The 22,474-nt window shown below is 38.5% G+C and overlaps 1 protein-coding gene and 1 pseudogene across 15 annotated transcripts; one reads left to right on the forward strand and one right to left on the reverse strand.

Moving 5' to 3' along the window:
• Window positions 1-6: 6 nt before the first annotated feature.
• Window positions 7-22,417, forward strand: ZNF829 (zinc finger protein 829). Of its 15 annotated transcripts, none has more exons than XM_070224296.1 (6): window positions 10-144; window positions 240-380; window positions 745-1,025; window positions 4,254-4,380; window positions 4,676-4,771; window positions 19,921-22,417. In XM_070224296.1, exons 3-6 carry the CDS (start codon window positions 993-995, stop codon window positions 20,898-20,900), a joined length of 1,236 nt encoding a protein of 411 aa, XP_070080397.1. In that variant the 5' UTR covers window positions 10-144; window positions 240-380; window positions 745-992; the 3' UTR covers window positions 20,901-22,417. The 15 variants fall into 15 exon arrangements, with proteins under 15 accessions (XP_070080402.1, XP_070080397.1, XP_070080401.1 ...); XM_070224300.1 differs by having other exon boundaries at window positions 22-144; window positions 240-286; window positions 973-1,025; XM_070224297.1 differs by having other exon boundaries at window positions 35-144; window positions 240-286.
• On the reverse strand, window positions 7,276-10,909 carry LOC102148659 (Y-box-binding protein 1 pseudogene; annotated as a pseudogene).
• Window positions 22,418-22,474: the final 57 nt, after the last annotated feature.

Consider the following 22,474-nt stretch of genomic DNA (forward strand, 5'->3'; position numbering starts at 1 on the left):
CCGGCCAAAATGTTCTGTTTCCTGCGTGACGGAGCGGGTGCGCCGGGTCCGCAGCGGAGGTTCAGCCGGAGCACGCCGGGCTTCTCTGCCTCGCAACTCTGAGACCCGGGAGGGCGCTGAGAGTTGCAGGAGCAGTAGTTTCAGGTGGGCCCAGGCCGGGCGCTGAGAGAGGTCGGCCGTGCGTCGCCTTCTGGACTACATTTCCCAGAGGCTCAGGCGGCCCGTCGCTCTTCTCGCAGGAACTCGAACGTTTCGTCACGCCTGGCGGGACCGTTAGATCCGTGAGGTGAGAACTCGTGGGCCCCTGGGGAACCGGCTCAACTCTGCAGGTTCCCGCCCCGGGAGACTCGAAAGGCCTAAGTTGAGGAGACCGGAGGCCGGTACGGACCTGGAACTTCGCGCCTGTGCGGGCGGAGCGGCATGAAGAGGGGAAGTTGTGGGATTGTCTAGGAGAGAGATCGTGACACTGAGACCTGTGTGCGGATGTAGGATGCCTGTCATTGTGGGGTTGTGACTGTGTGTTCCTGTGGTTGTATGTGATTGTGACCCTGCGGCACTGTGGGTGTAACTGTGTGTGTTCCGTGGTGAGTGTGTGATTGTGACTGTGTTACCGTATGTGGCTCTGTGTGGGGGTGTGTGGCATGCGTGTCCATTTAAGTATGACTCTGCTTAATGTATGTCGCATTGTGTGTGGGTATGGGCTCCTGTCACTGTGCGATTGTGACTCCAGAACTCTGTCCCTAGGAAACCCCTGTGACGTTTGGTCAGATTATAGCCGTGGACAGCAGTGACCTCATCTTTTCCCTGAGACACTGGGATTGGGCAGAATACCCCATTCTCCTCTGATCTCCATTCCCTGTGTGTGATGGGGGCTGACGGCTGACCTCTGACCTGACCAGTTTGAGCGACTAGAAAAACCTGGTGTCTCACAGTTACTTTCTCCTCTCCTGCTTCCACCCTTCTCCGGGCCAGACGCAGAAGAGAAGGAAAGAATGCATGATGAACTTCTACAATCAATGTCCAAGGTGTGTGTGGGGTTTCCTCTTTGCTGTCCTTCTTCTGAAAGTTAATGCTTAATAAAGATCGATCCCTATAGTTTCCCCATTGGAGAAAGGATAGTTGGGCCTGGTATTAAAGCCCAATACCTCCCATATACCTAATGTTTACTTATTTGGAAAATGCTCCACTTCCGTTTGCTGAGTTTTCTTCTTTTTAAATACAATATTTATTATGATTTTAAAATAAAAGCATGGTTATTTTAGAGGTTTCAAAAACACAGAATTACCAAGAAAAAAAAAATGTGACCACTCTAATTAACTAATGTTAATATTTTGCTGTATTTTCCAAAATCAAATTATACTTTATTTACCCTTTTATATCTTCCATTTTCACTGATAAGTGTCATTCTCCCGTGTCGTCAAATGGTTTTTGTAAAATACCATTTTTCAAAGGTACATATTATTTCTTTGTATGAATGAGGTATGGTTTATCCTTTTCTTTAGGTCAGTTGCATCAGACTGAAAGGTTTAAATATTTGTTTATTTATACAGACACACATATTTATACACACAGGTTTGAATTTGAATTTCCATGATTAATAATGAGATTAAACACCATATGTTTATTCCCTATTTGGGTTTCTTTTGTGACATGCCTGTTCAGATCTTTTACCTGTTTTGCTCTTGGATTATCTCTCTGGATTCATGGGAGTTCTTTATATAGTCTAGATATGGGTCCTTTATTGTTTATATTTTTCTATTTGGATTGTTTTATCACTTTTTTTTTAAGGTGGTTTTATGAATAGAAGTCCTCATTTTTTTAACAAAGTCAAATTTATCAATTTGTTTTTCCTTTCTGGTTGGTGCTTTTTGTATCTTATTTAAGAAATCATTCCTTGTCCCAAGGTTATGCAAATATTCTCCCATATATATGATTAAAGCTCTAAGTTTTGCGTTTCCCATTTACATATTTAATCCACCTCTTACTGGCTTTTCTGTATAGTGTAAAGTAGGGGTCAGGGTTGGTTTTTTTCTCCCTTATGAGTATCCAAATTTTCTCGGCACCATATATTAGAATGTCAATTGTGTTCCCACTAGTCCACAAATATATCCGGTGTCCGTATGTGCATGGGTATGTATATGAGCTGTTGGTTCTGTTCTGTTGATCTATGTGTATATCCCTGTGCCAGTATCACACAGTCTTGTTTATTCTAGCTCCTCTATCCTTTGAAGATAATTTGGCTTTTCTTCCTCTGGCATAAGACTTCCTCTCTCTGTTTTTGGTTTTGCATAATTTTCGTATAATGTGCCTGAGTGTGCATTTCTTTTTATTTATCTGCTTGGAATTTGTAGGGGTTTTTGAATTTAGCTACAAATAAATGTCTAATAAATAAATGTCTACTAATAAATGTCTTTTATTAGTTCAGGAAAATCCTCAGCCATCTTTAAAGATTGTTGCTGCCCCATTTTCTCTCTTCTCCTTCTCAGGCTCTAGTTACACATAGGTTGGTATTTCTCATTATTTCTTTTTTCATTTCTTAATCTTTTTGGTTTTTAGAGTTGACACTTAACAGCTCAAATCAAAGCAATATTAAGCAAAAGAACATTGCCTTGTTTCAGGAAGAGGCAGAGAGTGTGGCAGGTAGCTAGAGTTTTTGGGTTATTCCCCCAACTAGTAGTAAAAATATCTTTATTCATTTGTGTTTCAACACTTCTAATCTTGGGGAACTCACTAAATCATAAGGCTATCCATTTATCTTCTGATTCTCTTACCTGAAAGTTAGAGTGTATCAAGGGAGAGGACTTAGAATAGGGAGAGGGTTTTCTCAAGGTATAAATTTAGAACTGAGTGGGTCACTCTCAGTTTTTAAAATGTATGTGTTTGGTACAGAGGCAAAGAAAATAAGGATAAGAATCAGTCTCCCCAAATCTCTTCAGCTCAAGGCCTTTCTATCTGAATTTCTTTAGAAGAGGGCTGAGTCTTTGCAACCCCTTCTCCCGTGCAAAGCCGAAATAGAATATCTTGTTCCCCTCTGCTATCAGCCTGTAATTACTCTTACCATCTCTATAGTGAATATTTTTGCCCAATATTAATGGGAATAACTCTAGGGAGCTAGTATACTATAGTAGAAAATAAATTTTTAAAGGAATAAAATGAATTTTGTTCTCAGAAGCTAATGTAATGCTTCATCAGGAAATATCTGAAGCATTCCCAGTAAGATCAGAGAAAAGACAAGGATATACAACATTACCAATGTTATTTAACATTGTTCTGTAGGTATCAACTAAACTACATAGACAAGAGAAAAAAATTGTATTAAAAATTAGAGAAGAGTATGTAAGATTATAACTTTTTTTTTTTTTTGATGAAAATTGGCCCTGGGCTAACATCTGTCGCCAGTCTTCCTCTTTCTGCTTGAGGAAGATTGTTGCTGAGCTAACATCCATGCCAATCTTCCTCTGTTTTGTATGTGGGATGCCACCACAGTATGGCTTTATGAGCAGTGTGGAGGTTCTTGCCTGGAATCCAAACTTCGAACTCCGGGCTGCCAAAGCAGAGCATGTGAACTTAACTGCTATGCTAGCAGGCTGGCCCCAGGTTATCACTTTTTGCAGGTGAAAACCAAATCGACTTATAACTAGCACTTTGAAATAAGCAGGACTCCATAGAAAGCAAGCAAAAGAAAGTATCTTCCCCATAATTTCCACTCTCAACTCTTTATGGGCTAATTTTTTTGTTGCCCTGGATAAAAATTTGTGCAGTCCTTATAATTGTTTTGATCACTCTTTGGTATCCTTTGGTTGTTTTCAGTCACCAAATCAGTCTCATTTTGCTGATTACAGCCTCTAGTTGAGTGTAGTAATATGTAAGTTTCATTTTAAGCCTTTTCTCTGAGCTGAGGCTTAAGTATATTGGAAGATTTTTTTTAAAGTCCATGACATTTTTTCCTCTCTTGGGGCTTAAAGGGAAGATGGAAAGGGGGAAGGAACTCGCATTTATGCAGACTTTACTACGGTCAGGCATTGAGCTGCATGCTTGCTATTTCTTCTCAGAGGAAAAGTTCACTCTGTTTGCACATTCCTGGATGTATCCCTCTGTGCATGGGAGATGTGTCTTCTACTGAGGTAGTAGGATTCCTGCCCCTTCAATTTGCTTAACAGTCTTTGTCCTTTTCTTTAGAGCCCTCTACCGTCTCCTCTACTACCATCTTTTTCTTCTCTCCTTCCATTGTGAAAGCATGTTTGTTGTTTCAGGGGTCAATGATGTTCAGGGATGTGTCTATAAACTTCTCTCAGGAGGAATGGGAATGCCTGGACTCTGGTCAGATGAATTTATACAAAGAAGTGATGTTGGAGAATTTCAGCAACCTGGTTTCAGTTGGTAAGGATAACTATCTCCCAAAATTTGGAGTCTGCCCTCGGGAATGTCTCCTTTCTCCATTGTGAATTATTCTTTTCAAGTAACCAGCTAAATTTCTGCTCCCTGTTCCCCAAGGAATGGTTTGAGTTGGAATGGAATGGAAGAGTTGGAAATGGGCAGCTCCAGTGGGCTTCAGCTGAAGCTTCATCTTCCTCTGGTCCTTCCTGTAGTGGCATCTCTTGATCACCAAGGGACTGGATCTGATATCTGGGACACCAACAGCATAACCATGTCCCATGTCTTTTCTTGTGATCAGGACTTTCCAATTCTAAGCCAGCTGTGATCTCCTTATTGGAACAAGGAAAAGAGCCCTGGATGGTTGACAGAGAGCTGACTAGAGGCCTTTGTTCAGGTAAGTGAGAGATGATAGGGCAGGAGCAGAACCCTAGGAGATACTATCTGTAGGATGTTATCAGGAAACTCCCCTCAAAGACCTAAGGCCTCTTCCATAGGAGCTATCTTGCTTTTCTTTTCTCTTTACTTTCTTCCCATTCCAGTGTGGCAAGTACCTTCCTTCTTCATTTCCAAGACAAGTTATTCTACCTACATTTTAGATTTCATTCCTTCTTCATAGGATTTGCTGCATTTAGACTTGTATAACGGTAGATATTCACACCCTAAGAAGCACATACGTTTGTGTATATTTGTCTCTGTGTTGGCTTTTATTTTATCTTCTTTCCAATTATTTATTAACTTTGTTGACCATTTTTACTTTTTAAAAAATTCTTTACTTTTTAAAAAACTCTGTCCCTTCCCAATCACTAGCCGCCTTGTCCTCTCTCAAAATAAACACCATCCTGACTTCTAACACCATGGATTAATTTTGCCTGTTTTTGAGCTTTATGTGAATCGAGTCATACAGTGTTTATTCTTTTGCCTTGTTTTTTTTTTTTTTTTGCTCAACTTTATGTTTATCAGATACATCTATGATATTGCATATAGCTGATGTTGGTTCATTCTTGTTGCTATGTTGTATTCCATTCTATGAATATATTTTATATTATGTATTGTATGTTGTTGTTATAAATTATGTATCCTTTCTACTATTGACAGTTGGGTTGTTTTCCAGTTTTTAGCTATTATATGTAATACTGCTGTGAACATTTTTGTACATACCTTTTGGTACATATATATATATACACCTTTCTTTTGGGGATATAGCTAGGAGTGGAATTACTAGGTAATAGGATATGTGTATGTTCAACTTTAATAGATAATGCCAGTTTTTCAAAGTGGTTATACCAATTTATACTTCCACCAGCAGCATGAAAGTTGCCATTGTTCTGCATTCTTGCCAATTCTTGATATTGTTAGACCTTTTAATTTTAGCCATTCTGGGTGTGTGTATGTGTGTGTTTTGTGACCTGCCTGTTTGTTTCTTGGCTAAATTCATTGGGTTGTCTGTCTTTTTCTTAGTGATTTGAAGGAGTTCTTTATATATTCCATATATGAACTCCTTGTAAATATCTTCTACCACTCTGTAGCTTACTTTTTTATTAATGTTGGCTTTTGATGTTATTAATTTTAATGTAGTCAACCTTATCTATCTTTTCCTTTATAGTTGTAGCTTTTTTGTGTCCTGTGTAGGAATCATTGCCTACCCCAAAGTCATGAAGATATTTTCTGCATTATATTCTAGTAGCTTTATTGTTTTACCTGTTACATTTAGATCTACAGTTCCTTGGAGTCGATATTTGTGTATAGTGTGAGATATGGGGTCAAATTTCATTTGTTTCCATGTGAACTTCCAGTTGACCAACAATGTTTATTGAAAAGTCTATCTTTTTTCCATTCTTTGTAAGGCTACCTTTGTCATAAATCATGTGTTCCTATATCTTTGAGTCTGTCTCTGGACTTTATTATGTTCCATTGGCTTATTTGTCTACCCTCATCCCAATACCACACTATAATAATACTGTAGCATGTAATAAGTTTTGTTATCTGGTAGAGCAAGTTCTCCTTGCTTCTTCTCTTCATCTTTTGCATTTTCATATAAAGTTTAGAATCAGCTTATTAATATTCACAATGCAAAAAATAGCTGTTGACATTTTTATTGAGGTTAAAATGAATTTATGCATCATTTTCTGGAGAATTAACATTTTAAAATAGCTACATGTCTTTTATAGCTACACCATCTTTTTCACATTTTGGAGCAGCTGGCTTAAGGCAAAACTATTATTTTTTTGATAAAAACATTTCCCATTACATCTCTCCTAACTTATTCCCAGATGGTCTCAATGACCCATATTAATTATAATTTTTAACCACAGAAAAATATGGGAGGTACGTAATTGAGAACTGTCATACATAAATGTTTTTAACAGACTAGAAACATCCTTAGCTCATGTGATACCAATCCCCACAGCCAGCTACATCCCTTTTAAGCCCTTGTAAAAAGGACAAAAATGGATGTGTTTGTTTACATTACCCAGAGGTGTAGCCACTCTCTGACATAAAAAATAATAGTTATACATATTAAATAATAATGGTATATGTTTTAAAACTATCCTTGGGGACCATTGTTTTAATATTTTATCTTAGAAATCTTTCAGCTTTCCAAAGGTTATCCATTGATTTTCCTTATTTAATGAGCAAGATCTTAAGTTAACTAAGAATCTTGGGTATTATATTTAAGCTGACACGCTACAGAGGAACACAATTACTTTTGATATCAAAAAGTTTGAAAGGATTATAATTCAATTTAGTTTAACACATAATTTTACAGTTTTTATAATCTTAAATGTTATACTTTACACTGGTAAAGTCAAGAGGAAGATAGCTATTTTAAAACCAAAAGTAAATCAGTCTGATTTGTCTAAAGATTCACCTCAAACCCTTGAAACTTGGATTCTTTTTTTTTTACGCAAAGATAATTATTTAAGACCTGCAGAATCCTAGTGTATAACCCCAATACCTATTCTACCTCACTGGTCTGCCTTGTTCTCCTGCACTCTGGTTGTCAGCACCCTCCATCACTTCTTGCACAGGAGGATTGGAATACTGTGGTTGACGCCCACAGGGACTCCGCATGTAGTAAGATGGGAGCCCTTGTCGCCTGTGGTAGGGCCGGCGCTGTTGGGCCTGACCTTTGAGAGCACTCTCCGATCCCTCGTTCTTTTCTCCACTCTCACTCTTCTGGTAATTCTGCTGGCAGTTGCGTGGAGGATCCCTGCCGCGTGGATAGCATCTGTAATGGTTACAGTCTGCTGTGTATTTACTTCCTTGCACTGGAACTCCACCAGGACCTGTAACATTTGCTGCCTCCGCACCCTTTTCTCCTTCAGCAACATCAAACTCCACAGTCTCTCTGTCTCCTACACTGTGAAGGTACTTCCTGGGATGATTCTTCTTCATGGCAGTCTGGTACACAAATACGTCTTCCTTGGTGTCATTCCTGTTGATGAAACCAGATCCATTTCTTACCTTGAACCATTTTACTGTTACCAAAACCTTCGTTGGCATGACCTTCTGGTTCCCACCGGCAGGCGCTACGGGTGTGAGGCCGCCCAGACCGCCGCCCCCTGCACTGCCGTCCGTGGTGCCGGGCTTGGTGTCAGCAGCGGTGAGGGTAGGGTGGGGGCGGGCAGCGGGCGGCTGCTGGCTCTCGGCCTCGCTGCTCACGGTTGCAGTGATGGTGACTGGGGCCGGCTGCGGCTCCTCCCGGGGTATGATGGTGACCAGGCCAGCGGCGGGGGCGGGGCTGCTCAGGGCTTTCTTGCGTCTGCCCTCCGCTCCCACTACCGCTGGAACTCGAAACTTGGATTCTTAAATTTGTTTTTTAATTTCTTTTTTTGAGCTAGCTCTTCTTTTGAAGTTTGTGAGGTTTTGTTTTTTTGGTGAGGCAAGATTATTTTTTAAGACTAACACATTCAAAATATTAGAAATTTTCTACGCCTGTTTTTGTACTACAACGATAGTGTTTAATAGCCTGCAGAGACAAAGATATTTACTGTCTGGTCTTTTACAGAAAAGTTGGCAAACCCCTGGTCTCTATGAACCAATCAGAGTAGAGCTCTTTTAATTTTTTTTCCTAAAAACAACTTTATTGAAATATAATTCACGTACCATACAGTTCACCCATTTAAAGTGTACAATTCACTGATTTTTAGTATATTCATAGTTGTACAGCCATCACTGTACTCAGTTTTAGAACATTTTCATCACCTCAAAAAAAGCCCTGTACCCTTTAGGTATCACCTCCAGCCACCACTCCCCTACCCCTCTCCTGCCCTAGGCAACCACTAATCTACTTTCTGTGTCTCTACGGATTTGCCCCTTGTAGACATTTCATATGAATGGGATTATACAATATGTGGTCTTTTGTGACAGCCCTCATTCACTTAGCAAAATGTGAAAACCTTGGAAAAAGTTCATCCATGTTGTAGTCTGTATCAGTATTTCATTCCTTTTTATTGGCAAATAATATTGCATTAAATGGATTTGCCACATGTTATTTATCCATTCATCTGTTGATGGACATTTGGGTTCCCACTTTTTGACTATTATAAATAATGCGGCTGTGAACATTTGTGTGTAAGTTTTTGTGTGGACCTATTTTTCCGTTCTCTCAGATTTATACCTAGGAATGGAATTGCCAGGTTATATGGTAACTCAGTTTAACTTTTTGAAGAACTGCCAAACTGTTTTCTAAGTAGCTGCACCATTTTACATACCATCATCAGTTTCTCCAGATCCTCACCAGTACTTGTTTAATGTCTTTATTATTATAGCCATCGTAGTAGGTTTGAAGGATATCTCATTGTGGTTTTGCATTTCCCTAATGACTAATGATGCTGGCCGTCTTTTCATGTGCTTATTGGCCTTTTGCATATCTTCTTTGAAAAATATCTATTCAAGTTCTTCATCCACTTTTTAATTGGGTTTTTTCTCTTTTTATTGAGTTGTAAGAGTTATTTTTATATCCTAGATACAAGTCTCTTATCAGCTATATGATTTGCAAGTATTTTCTTCCATTTAGTGGGTTTTCACTTTCTTGATTGTAGCCTTTGAGGCACAAAAGTTTTTAATTTTCATGAAACCCAATTTATCTATTTTTCTTTGGTTGCTAGTGCTTTTGGTGTGAACTCCTTTAATTTAAGAGCCTTCACAATTAAGTTTATTAACACTCTGGGAATAGGGAGATGTTTTACATTCACCTATTGATAGGTGAAAATTTTCTCAGTTGTAGACAGAGAGCTCTCAACTTCAGTTCTACAATTGATGGTAAGACAGAATAAGCAGAGAACTAAAGAACGCCAGTGCAGATCTTTGACATCTTTTTTCCTTTCCAATAGACAAGATATTACAAACAAACAGATTCACAAGAAAGATAACAATCCAGATTCTCAGTTGTCTTACTTAAGAGAGAATGGATCCCCAGATAACTGGAACAGATTTCCATCATCCCTACAGAAATCACATAAAATCAGATTCCTAATCCTTATAATTTACCAGCCTTGCACAAACCGAAACCAAAACTAAACCCCAAAACAAAACCCAAAACACAGTGGAGAGGGGGTGGTGGAGAGAAACAGGGTGAATGAAAGTAGGGTTTTATTATTGCTAGGGATCTACGGAAGCAGCCAAGAAAAGAAGACATGCTTAAATAGCCTGTGAGCTACACTTCTCAAGTCACACAGTGTAATAGACTCCTGCAGGTGAGTCCATTTGGACATCTCAGTGGGACCTTCAGAACTACCACAGCATAATGTTTTCAAAACTTCTCAAAAGTTAAACATGACTCCTATAAATGTATGATAGGCATGTTTGAAAGATTTATATAACTCCTTAATGAGAGAACCAGAGGAATGGTAAAGCTGGTACAAATTATCTAGTAGAGATTGAGTTCATATTGTCCCCCAAAGAAGGAATGACATAGTAAGTTGGATACAAAAACTAGTTACTGTCTCACTGGATAATAAGACCCTTCAGGTTTCATCCTTTCTTTTATCGTATCTTTTCCACCAGAAAACAACTTCTCAGTCTTTTTGAATTTAACGTTTAACTTTAACAGAGCCCAGGCCCTAATGAGTAGTAAATAGTAAGGGAAATAGAGGTGCATTTCCCCAGAGAATTAAATAATCCTTGAATGGACCTGTTAGATGATACACTGGTATGACATTGAAAAGACATGCAGTATTAATTTTGCATTATTTTCAATTCTAGATAATTTACCTTAACAGGGAAATACAATCACACATCACTTAAAGACAGGGATACATTCTGAGAAATGCCCCTTAGATGATTTTGTCGTTGTGTGAACATCATCGAGTGTACTTACACAAACCTAGATGGTGTAGCCTGCTACATATCTACACTATCTGGTGCTAATCTTACAGGACCACCATTGTATATGCTGTCTATCGTTGACCAGAACATCATCATATGGCATGTGACTGTATGCCCAAAAGTGGGACATGTATCTGTTTAACTGAGTAGTAGCAGATGGCTCTAGAGAATGGTAGCACTGGTCTATACCTCCACCAGCCATGCGTAAGAGTTTCTATGTCCCCGCTCACACTTATCCAGCTTTCTACTTTCCCATGTCTAATAAGTGAAGAGTGATGTTTCATTGTTGCTTTCATTTGCATTTCTAATTATTAGTAAGTATGAATAGCTAATATGCTTATTAGCTTTTTGGGCTTGTTAATAACCTTTATCAGTATTTTTATTGGGGTCACTAACTTCTTCCTTTTAATTTGCAAGTATCTTCTCCTAGTCTACTGTGCATTAAATTTATCTGTGGTGTTTAACAGAAATCCTTAATTTTTGATGTGTTTTCAATTCATGTTTTTCCTTTATGGTTTCTACTTTTGGAGTTTTATGTAAGTTATCTTTCCTTTTCCATTTTTCACAAAGATTTTCTCCTATGTTTCCTTTTAAAATTATGGCTTTACCATTCACATTATGTATTTAATCCATTTAGGTGATGTAAGGCAGGGATCCAGGACTATTTTCCCCCCATAAATTGAACCATTTTCCCCTCTACCATCCATTAAAGAATTTGAGATTTCTTCATTGATTTCTGGTGCCATCTTTATTAGATAATAAATTCTAATATATAAGTCTATCTCAGCGCTGTATTTTCCTCTTCTAAGGTAATGCCAGTTCTAGAGTGTCTTCATTTTTGTGGCTTGTATTTTTTAGTATCTGAAAGAGCAACCCTCCTTTGCTCTTGGTTTTCATAGCCAAGATTTACTTAGCCTCCAGTGTAGTTTTACTTTTACTTTTCCATATGAAATTTTAGAATAAATTTGCGTCATTAAAATAATCCAACTAGACTTTTGATTCAGATTACTTTGAATTCCTAGAGAAATTTCGAGAGAATTGACATCTTATAATATTCAGTTGTCCCGTTCAGAAGCATAAAATGTTTCTTGATTCTTTCAGGTGATTTTAATCTATTTTATTAATGTTAAAAATTATTCTCCATAGCAAGTTTATTATTCTTAGTTCAGTTGCTTTCTAGATTTTTTTTTTCTTCTTCTTCTTCTCCCCAAAACCCCTCAGTACATAGTTGTATGTTCTAGCTGTGAGTGCCTCTGGCTGTGCTATGTGGGACGCCGCCTCAGCATGGCCTGACAGAGCGGTGCCATGTCCGCGCCCAGGATCCGAACTGGCGAAACCCTGGGCTGCCAAAGCAGAGCACGTGAACTTAACCACTTGGCCACAGGGCCAGCCGCATGTAGATTTTTTTAAATAGATTTTGTTGCTATTGTGAGCATCTATAATTTTCTAGTTGGTATTATTGGTGCAGAGAAATACTATTAACTTTTTAACACATAAAGAGGAGCTTAATCTTGTTCATTATCAGGGAAATGTAAATTAAAACTGCAGTAGGATACCATTATGACACCAGCAACATGGGCAAAAATTTAAGTCTGACGTTAGTAAAATAGGTAAGAATGTGGAGCAGTATGCACCCTCATAAGCTGCTGGTGGGTTATAAATTCATACAACTACTTTTTTGGTGTTTTTTTCTTTCTTTTTAAAAATTTTATTGTGGAATAACATTTAACATGGGATCTACCCTCTTAACAGGTTTGTAAGTGTGTAAAGCAGTATTGTTAACTATAGACACACTATTGTATAGCAGATCTCTAGAACTTATTCACTTTGCATAACTGAAGCTTTATGCCTCTTGATTAGTGGCTGCACATGTCCCCTTCACCCCAGCCCCTGGCAGCCACCATTCTACTCTTTGTTTTTATGAGTTTTACCCTTTTAAATACCTCATATTAGTGAAATTATGCAGTATATGTCCTTCCATGACTGGCTTATTTCACTTAGCATAATGTATTCAAGGTTCATCCATGTTGTCAAATGTTGCAAGATTTCCTTCTTTTCTAAGGCTGAATAATATTCTATTGTATGTATATACCACATTTTATTTATCCATTCATCCATCTATGGATTTAGGTGGTTTTCACATCTTGGCTATTGTGAATAGTGCTGTGATTAACACAGGAGTGCTAATATTTCTGCAAGATCATGATTTCAATTCTTTTGGATAAATACCTAGAAGTAGGATTGATGAATCAGATAATAGTTCTATTTTTAATTTTTTGAGAAACCTCCATACTGTTTTCCATAGGAGCTGTACCATTTTCCATTCTCACCAATAGTATACAAGGGTTCCAATTTCTTAACATCCTCACCAATACTTTTTTTTTTTTTTGATAATAGGCCTATAACAGTGATAGGTGATGTCTCATCATGGTTTTGATTTGCATTTCCCTAGTGATTAGTGATATTGAGCATATTTTCATATACCTCTTGGCTCTTTGTATGTCTTCTTTAGAGAAATGTCTGTTTAACACCATAACCCATGTTTTAATTGGGTTATTAGTTTTTTTGCTTATATATTTAGAAATTAACCCCTTATCAGATATTTGGATGGCAAATATTTTCCCCCATTCTATAGGTTGCCTTTTCACTCTGTTAATTGTCTCCTTTGCTGTGTGGGAGCTCTTTTTGTTTTGTTTTGCTGAAGAAGATTTGCCCTGAGCTTGTATCTGTTGCCAGTCTTCCTCTATGTTGTATGTGAGCCACCATCACAGCATAGCCAGTGACGAGTGGCGTAGGTCCATACCCAGGAACCAAACCCAGGCCACCAAAGTGAGGCACGCTGAACTTAACCACTTGGCCATGGGGCTGGTTCCTAAATTTGTTTTTTAGTTCTAACAGCTTTAATGTGGAATCTTTAGGGTTTTCTGTATATAAGATGTCATTTGCAAACAGAGACAGTTTTACTTCTTCCTTTCTGGTTTGGAAGCTTTTTACGTCTTTTTCTTGCCAAATTGCTTCATTACCACGTTTAATAGACGTGGCGAGAGTGGGCATCTTTGCCTTTATGATCTTAGTGGAAAAGTTTTTGGTTTTTCACCAGTAAGTATGGTATTAGCTGTGAATTTTCATATATGGCCTTTATTATGTTGAGGTAATTTCCCTCTAAGTTTGTCGAGAGTTTTTATCATAAAAAGTTGTTGAATTTTATCAGTACTTTTTCTGCGTCTATTCAGATGACTGTGTAATTTTTATCCTTCATTCTGTTAAGGTGGTGAATCACATTAATTGATTTTTATATGTTGAACCATTTTTGCGTCCCAGGAATAAGTTCCACTTGGTCATGGTGTATGATCCTTTTAATGTGCTGTTGAATTTGGTTTACTAGTATTTTGTTGAGAAGTTTTGCATCTATATTCATCAGGGTATTGGCCATTTAAATGTTTGGTAGAATTCACCGGTGAAGCCTTCTGATCCTGGGCTTTTCTTTGTTGGGAGGTTTTTGATTACTGGTTCAATCTTCTTAGCAGTCATAGGTCTGTTCAGACTTTCTATTTCTTCATGATTAAGTCTTGATAGGTTGTATGTTTGTAGGAATATATCCATTTCTTCCAGTTTATCCAGTTTCTTGGTGTATTTGTTCATAGGAGTCTCTTACCCTTTTTATTTCTGTGACATCAGTTGTAATGTTGCCTTTATTTTTTATTTTATTTATTTGAGTCTCCTCTCTTTTTTTTCTTAGGCTGGCTAAAAGTTTGTCAATTTTATTTATCTTTTCAAAACCAACTATTAGTTTTGTTGATCTTTTCTGTTGTTTTTCTATTCTCTCTTTCATTTTTCTCTGCTCTCTTTATTTTTTCCTTCCTTCTGCTAATTTGGGTTTAGTTTGTTCCTTGAGGTGTAAAGTTAGGTTGTATATTTGAGATCTTTCTTCTTTTTTAATGTAGGAACTATAAACTTCCCTCTTCATATTGCTTTTTCTACATCCCATAAATTCTGATAGGTTGTGTTTTTGTTTGTCTCAAGATATTTTCTAATTTCTCTATTCCTATTGAGTAGAATGCTCTGTATATGTCATTAGGTCCACTTGATCTATAGTATTCAAGTCACTGTTTCTTTGTTGATTTTCTGTCTGATTGTTCTATTATTGAAAGTAAGCTATTCAAGTTTTCTACTATTATTGTATTTTTGTCTCTGTCTCCCTTTTGTCAGTTTGCTTTACATCTTAGGTGTTCTGCATTGTTCTCCTGAGATCATTGAGCATATTTACACTAGTTTTTAAAATTCTATCAGGTAATTCCTATACCTGTGTTTCTTTAGGGTCGTTTTCTGTAGCTTTATTTTGTTCCTTTGTTTGAATTGTGTTTCCTTGTTTCTTCATTTTCCTTGACTCTTTCTATTGGTATCTACACATTAGAAAAAAACCCCACCTGTCCCATTCGTCATGGATTGGCCTCATCTGGAGAAGACCCTTCACCAGTCAGAGCTTCTGTGAGCCTCTCAAACCATCGTGCTAGTCCAAACCACTGTTTTTGTTCTTAGTGGCCCCCAGGCGTGTAGAGTATGCCAGGTCCCATCAGCACCCCAAGGCAAGCACCAATCCCTCAAGTAGCTCCAGGAGAAATTAGAATGTTGCATGTGTCATCCAGCTCTTTCCCTCCCAAGGAGAAGGTGGGAGCTGGTGGTTTTTGCCTGCTCGCTCTGCTGTGGGCTGGCGGGTGGAGCTATGGCAAGTGTTTGCGTGAAAGTTCAAATCACCTTCTTTGTTCTCAGTGGCCCCCAAGTGTCTAGAATATGCCAGGTCCCATCAGCACTCCAATACAGAAGCCAGTCCCTCGGTCAATCCCTGGAAAAGTTGGAACATTTGATGCAAAGTCCACTCTTTCCCTCCCTTGGAAGAAGCTAGGAGCTGGAGTTTTGCTCCTACTTGCTCTGCATTAAACTGGGGGAGGAGCTGTGGTGAGTGTCCACGTGCTACTTCAAACCAGTGCCTTTGCTCTCTGTAGCCCCCAGGGGCATACCATATGCCAGGTCCAGTCTACGTTCTGAGACAGGTGAGACAAGCCTGTCTTTGGGGTGGCTTGCGGAGAAGAACACTGGATGTGCAGTCTAACTCTTTCTGTCCTCAGGGAGAAGCTGGAAGCTGGAGGTTTCCTCCCAGTCCAATGACATTATGCCAGACGTGAGGGTTATGGTGAGAGGGTGTCTCTAGTTTTCCTACCAGTTTTGATGTGGCTGGTTTCACACTTGCCCAGAAAGCAGGAGCCTCTCAGCTGGTTTCTAGATTTCTCACAAAGGGAATTGATCCATGTATTGCTGTTGAATTGATGTGTGTGTGGGTGGAAGGAGAGTCTAGAGCTTCCTATTCTACCATCCTGCTGATGTTAATGGAAATACTATTAATTTTTGTAAGTTGGTCTTGTATCCAACAACTTTACTGAACTTAAAGTTTTTTATTCTCTTGGTTTTTCTAGTTAGATCATCATATTATCTATATGTTATTAGAATTATCTCTTTCCTTCCAGTTCTTATACTTGTTATTTCCTTGTTTATAATGGTAGCTAGGACTGTCTCAGTTGGTAACAGTGGTAGTGGGCATCCATTTCTTTTTTCCCCTTGTTATAGGGAGCATATCTAAAGTTTCTTCATTTACATATAATATTTGCCAAAGTTATGATAAATTTTACCAAGTTACATATGTTACCTTGCTATGCTAGTTTGCTAAGAGTTACTGTAAATAGATGTTGCCCACATCATACAACTTTTCTGAATCTGTCAGGATAATCATGGCAGTTTGTGGTCTTATTTCACAACAGTTGTACCCTCTGGTGTGTGGCCATTTTGCCCTGTTAGTTCATGTTCCCGTGAAGATATCAACCACTTTGTCTGACAGTGTACCTGGGGAAGGGCTGAGAGCCAGACCCTAGTCTCTGTCTCTCCAGGTGGATTTAAGGAATGAGAGGAGATGAGCTCAGGCATAACAAGCCCTAAGACCTACAGGTTCACTGCTGATAAACTTTATTTGCTACTGCTCCACCTGGCAACTCTTCTCATCAGAGTTTCATCTTTCAGCATCATCCACAGGAAGAGTAGATGCAGCAGCACCACAGGAAGAGTCCGCCTCCCTTTTTTGTATTCTCCCAGTTCTGGGGGTTTTCATAGTTAAGGAGGTAGAGGAGCAGACGCCTGAGAGTGGATGGTCAGCCATATTCCTTTCTCCAGCAGCGTTTTTTCTTTGCCATCAGGTTAACACAGTGACTCAGCAGCTGTCTATTGGCTGTTACCACCAACTTCTGTGGTAAAGGCACAGGCCATTGTGGTCCCAAGGCAGTTCAGGGAAAGGCTAAGTTAGAATTTAGAAACTTGTGCTTCCAGGCTAGCCTCTCCCTGCCTCCTTTTACCACCTGTCCAGGCAGGTAGCCTCCACCCACAAACACACACAAGTTTATACCAGTCTTCAGTCTCCCTAGGATTTTTTCAGTTTGTGTCAGTTCTACAAAACCAAATTCTGTATAATTTCTCTAGGGTCAGTTGAGAAAGGAAGCCAGAAGTTTGCACATTCAGGTCTAGACAGGAACTGTTGATTTTTTAAAAAATATTTCTATTATATTTTCAATTTCTAATAACCTTGTGTTTTCTCAGTTTTCCTTTATTTAGCATCTTATTCCTATTTAATGGATATCAGATCTGTTATTGCTCTGAGGTTATTCATTATATTTCTTTGACATTTTCTTTTCTTCTTTGCATTGTTTCCTCACAGATACTTTGTCCTCTTTTGGGCTCTTTTTCATGTTAAAAACTTTCCTCAAATGTCTGATAGTGTGGCTTACTGCTCATTTTTAATTGGGAGATACTACAAAGATGATTGGAACCTCTGTGTAGTGGGGAGTGGGTCTCATTTACTTTAGGATGATCTGGTTGGATTAATTTACTGAGGACTGCCCACTTTTGGTAACTGTTGATCTTTTCTCTTGTGCATGATTTTCCCATGAAAGGAGACCTTCACTGCTTCTCCTGGTGAGGGAGTTAGGAGCCTATTATCAGTACAGCAAGAGTCTCATCATTACAGTATTGTGAACTGACACCAGTTCTCTGATACCAGCTGGGTGTCTTATGCTTCAGTTCAATTCTGAAACTACCTACCTGGAGTTAACATCAGATCCCACAAGTTAAAGGGCAAAGGTACCCAACAACACAGCCCTTAGTTCAGACACAAGCTGCAAGTGGGATCTCCAGGCTATGCACACTTCTGCCTATCCAACTATAAATTCAGGGCTTCACACAACCCCTCAGGTTTGATAATTCATTAGAACAACTCACAGAACTCCTGAAAGCACTGTACTTATGATTCCCATTTTATGTAAAGGAATATAATGAATAGTTAGATGAAGAGGTACACAGGGCAAGGTCTAGGAGGGTCTCAAGCACAGGAGATTCTGTCCTCGTGGAGTCAGGATGTGCCACCTTCCTGGTACGTAGATAGGTTCATCAACCAGGAAGCTTCCCCCAGTCCTTGCCCTGAGTTTTTCACTGGAGTTTCGTTACGTAGGTAGGAGTGACCAACCAGCATCTCCCTTGAAACTAAGGGCCCCCTGTGAATCACCTCGTTAGCATAAACTCAGGTATGATCAAAAGGAGCTTGTTGTAAATAACAAAAACAGTCCTGTGAGGAATTCCAATGGTTTTTGAAGCTGTATGCCAGGAACAGGGAACAAAAACTAGATATATTCGTTATTATATCACAAGTACGTATATTTTCTGTTAATCCTTTGTTCTCCATTCAGTACCCATGCCCACAGCTATGCCTGATATTCCTGAGTCCAGATTCCCTCTGGTTCCATTTTTCTAAACTTCTAGGTTTCTGTAAAAATGAAAAAATATAATCATTCTTCTCTGTGGGATGGGGGGGGGGGGTCTTGGAGGTCTTACTACTAATACAGGCTTTGAACTCATCCTTCGGTTTTCACCATTCTCTGTGCCCCCCACTGTTAGAAGTGCCTGATACCTCCAATTCCTGTGCAGTTGTAGGGATCTGCACTGTGAATCAGAGCTGTGAAATTCACCCACTGTAGGCTCACTTTGACTTTCTCTGGTCTGCAGTCACTTACCATTCATCCGTTGGCTTTCCAGCTTGCAAGTTTTGTTATTGCTGTCTCACCTCCAGTATCCTTTGTCCTAGCAGGATTTTCCTGTCCCCTTGTTAAGCTTTTACTGTGATTTTCCTGTAGATTCATGAATAAGTAGTGGTAAACTCATGTACAGTCTGCCATTTTTAACAGAAATTATGTCCCTTTTTAATTAAAGTACACTTGACCCTCATTACTTAGAGATTCCATATTTACAAATTTACCTACTCACTAAAATTTATTTGTCAACCCAAAATCAATACTTGTAGCACTTTCATGGTCATTGGCAGACATATGCAGAGTGGGGAAAAATGTTGACATGGAGTTCCTCTCTTCTTCTCAGAGTACGTTCCATTTTATTCTCTTCTTTCTCACACTCAAGCTGCCTCTCCTCTTAGTCACTGCCATGACTTGAAGATTCCATTCCTCTCTCTCCTAAGGTCAGCATCACAGAATTCCAAGGCAAACTATTTTCAGTGTATCTCCAACACATATCAGGCTCTATCCACAGAAGAGATTTACCTGTCTATCATTCTCACCAGTTTCATTCAGCACCTTAGACTTGGTGCAGGCTGTCCCCTGATGTGAATTTGCCAACGATACACCCTTTGCAGAGAGTCGCTGATCCTCCCTCCATTTATAAGTTTCAACACATTTATTCCTCAGTAGTCCTTTGATGTAGGTCTGAGAATCATCCACAAATTATAAAACATACAATACGATGCTGTGCATGTGTGCTTATATAAATGTATGTATACTTAGAATTACTGTATAGCAATGTATATGTGGAGGATGGCCCTGAACAGTGTGTTCACCAAAGTTTCAGGTGATTCTGATCCATAGCAAAATTTCAGGATTATAGAAATCATTTATTCCCTAGTCACCATCTTCAACTTCTTCCTCTGTTGCCTCTCCTTAAAGTCTGTGCTTTTCCTATCAGTTTTAGAAATTGTTTAGCCCTATTTGAGAACTGTCTAAGTGTTTACTTTCCCAGATATTATTTTCAGCTTAATCTTCCCATTTCTTTTTTAGAAGTTTAACCTCTCCCAGAATAAGAAAAATGAACATATGCCTTTATGTTTTCTTTCAGATCTGGAATCAGTGTGTGAGACCAAGATATTATCTCTAAAGAAGAGACGTTTTAGTCAAGTAATATTTACCTATGAAGACATGCCCACTTTTATTCATCCCACATTTCTTATTCCACATCAAAAAACTATTAATGAAGAGAAACCCTATGAATGTAAGATATGCGGAAAGGCCTTTAATCAAAACTCACACTTTATTCAACATCAGAGAATTCATTCTGCTGAAAAACTCTATGAATGTAAGGAGTGTGGGAAATCCTTTAGTCGTGGCTCACTTGTTACTCGACATCAGAGGATTCACACTGGTGAAAAACCTTATGAATGTAAGGAATGCGGCAAGGCTTTTAGTTGTAGTTCTTATTTTTCTCAACATCAGAGGATTCACACTGGTGAGAAGCCCTATGAATGTAAGGAATGTGGAAAAGCTTTTAATTACTGCTCAAACCTTAATGATCATCAGAGAATTCACACTGGTGAGAAACCCTATGAATGTAAAGTATGTGGAAAAGCCTTTACTAAGAGTTCACAACTTTTTCCACATCTGAGAATTCATACTGGCGAGAAACCTTATGAATGTAAAGAATGCGGAAAAGCCTTTACTCAACATTCAAGGCTTATACAACATCAGAGAATGCATACTGGTGAGAAACCTTATGAATGTAAGGAGTGTGGGAAGGCCTTTAGTAGTGCCTCAACACTTACTAACCATCACAGAATTCATGCTGGCAAGAAACTCTATGAATGTAAAGAGTGTGGAAAGGCCTTTATTCAGAGCTCAGAACTTATTCAACATCAGAGAATCCATACGGATGAAAAACCATATGAATGTAATGAATGTGGGAAGGCCTTTAATAAAGGCTCAAATCTTACTAGACATCAAAGAATTCACACTGGTGAGAAACCCTATGACTGTAAGGAATGTGGAAAGGCCTTTGGTAGTCGCTCTGACCTCCTTCGCCATGAAGGAATTCATACTGGATGAATGATAGGCCCGTTTTTATAACCTTTGTAATAATATTTTAAAAATCAAGTAATGTAAAAAACAAACCCACAAAACCCCAGATAATGCATGATTGAAGGTTTCCTGTGTACTAGATTTCTAAGGCTACCATAACAAAGTACCAAGTACCACAAAACTGGGTACAGAAATTTATTCTCTCACAGTTTTGGAGCCTTGAGATCCGAAATCAAAGTTGTTGGTAGGTTCCTTCTGAGGACTCTGAGGGAGAATCTGTTCCATGCTCTTCCACTAGCATCTGGTAACAGCCAGCAATCTTTGACATTCCTTGGCTTGTAGCTGTATCACTCCAGTCTCTGCCTCCGTCTTCACAGTGCATCTCCCTGGGTGTCTCTGTGTCTCCTCTCCTCTTCTTATATGGACACCAGTCATGCTAGATTAGCACTCACCCAAGTGAACTTACCTTAACTTGATTACATCTGCAAAGACCTTATTTCCGTGTAAGATCACATTGACAGGTACCAGTGGTTAGGACTTCAACATAGTTCAACCCATAACACTCTAGCATTGTTTTTCCTAATGCATTTACAATTTTTATGTAACTTGTTAATCACATGTATTTTAAATTGTGAATTCAGAGTCTAAATTAAACCTCCCTCCCAAAAAGAAAGATTCTGTCTCACAACTACTTATTCAATAATTCCTTTGTTGCCAATTGTTTTCTTCTCCTTCTTGGTTACATATTTGTGTTTATATTAGCTTATGTTTTATGGCCATCTTTTCTAGTGCTGTGGCCTACAGATCTGTGTTTCCACCAATACTACACTGGAAGTCGTGTTACACAGGCTGTCTTTTAATTCCTGGCAGAATTGTAACTTTGTTTTTGAAGGCAGCTCTTTTTTCCTTTTGTAAACTCATATTTTCTTTTTGTAAAAAAAAACCATAGAGGACAGAAAGAAAAAAATAAAGATTATTTGTAAGCCTACCAGAGATGACTGCTTTCAAATTACTACAGCATATCCTTCCAGATTTTATTTAGTGTAACCATAATCATGACATGCATGCTGTACCATAACCTGCTTTTATCATTGCTACTGTTTCAGTAAGTACACGTTTATTTGTCATTCTTTTTAATAGGGTCATAATAATCTTTTCTGTGGTTATCATTTCGCTAAATACTGACAATTATTATGGTGCCCATTGAAACTTTGCAGTTATAAAAGTTGCCTTCCAGGTTCAACTTTAGTGCTTTATTTCTTTGTTCTTCTCTGCAAACTTTACATTTCAGTACTGAAATAACTGATGAAGATTTCCTCCCTGTAAAATACTGCCAATAGCTCTAATCCCCTCATTTGAATCACTGTCAGTTTATTTGTCTTTCCAGACCTTTTTTAAAAACTATTTTTACTTACATTCATGTGCACACACAACCAAATATGTAAATACTTGTAGAAAAAATTAGTGCTGCTTTTTAAATGTTTTAAATACATATACTACTGTGTGTACTGGATTGCTACAAGGATTAAATGAGTTAAGAAATATACAGTGGTTGGGACTGTTACTAACATATATTAACTAGCTAATGTTATCCAATATTA

This window comes from Equus caballus, chromosome 10 (assembly GCF_041296265.1).
Source record: "Equus caballus isolate H_3958 breed thoroughbred chromosome 10, TB-T2T, whole genome shotgun sequence".
NCBI classification, from domain to species: Eukaryota; Metazoa; Chordata; class Mammalia; order Perissodactyla; family Equidae; genus Equus; species Equus caballus.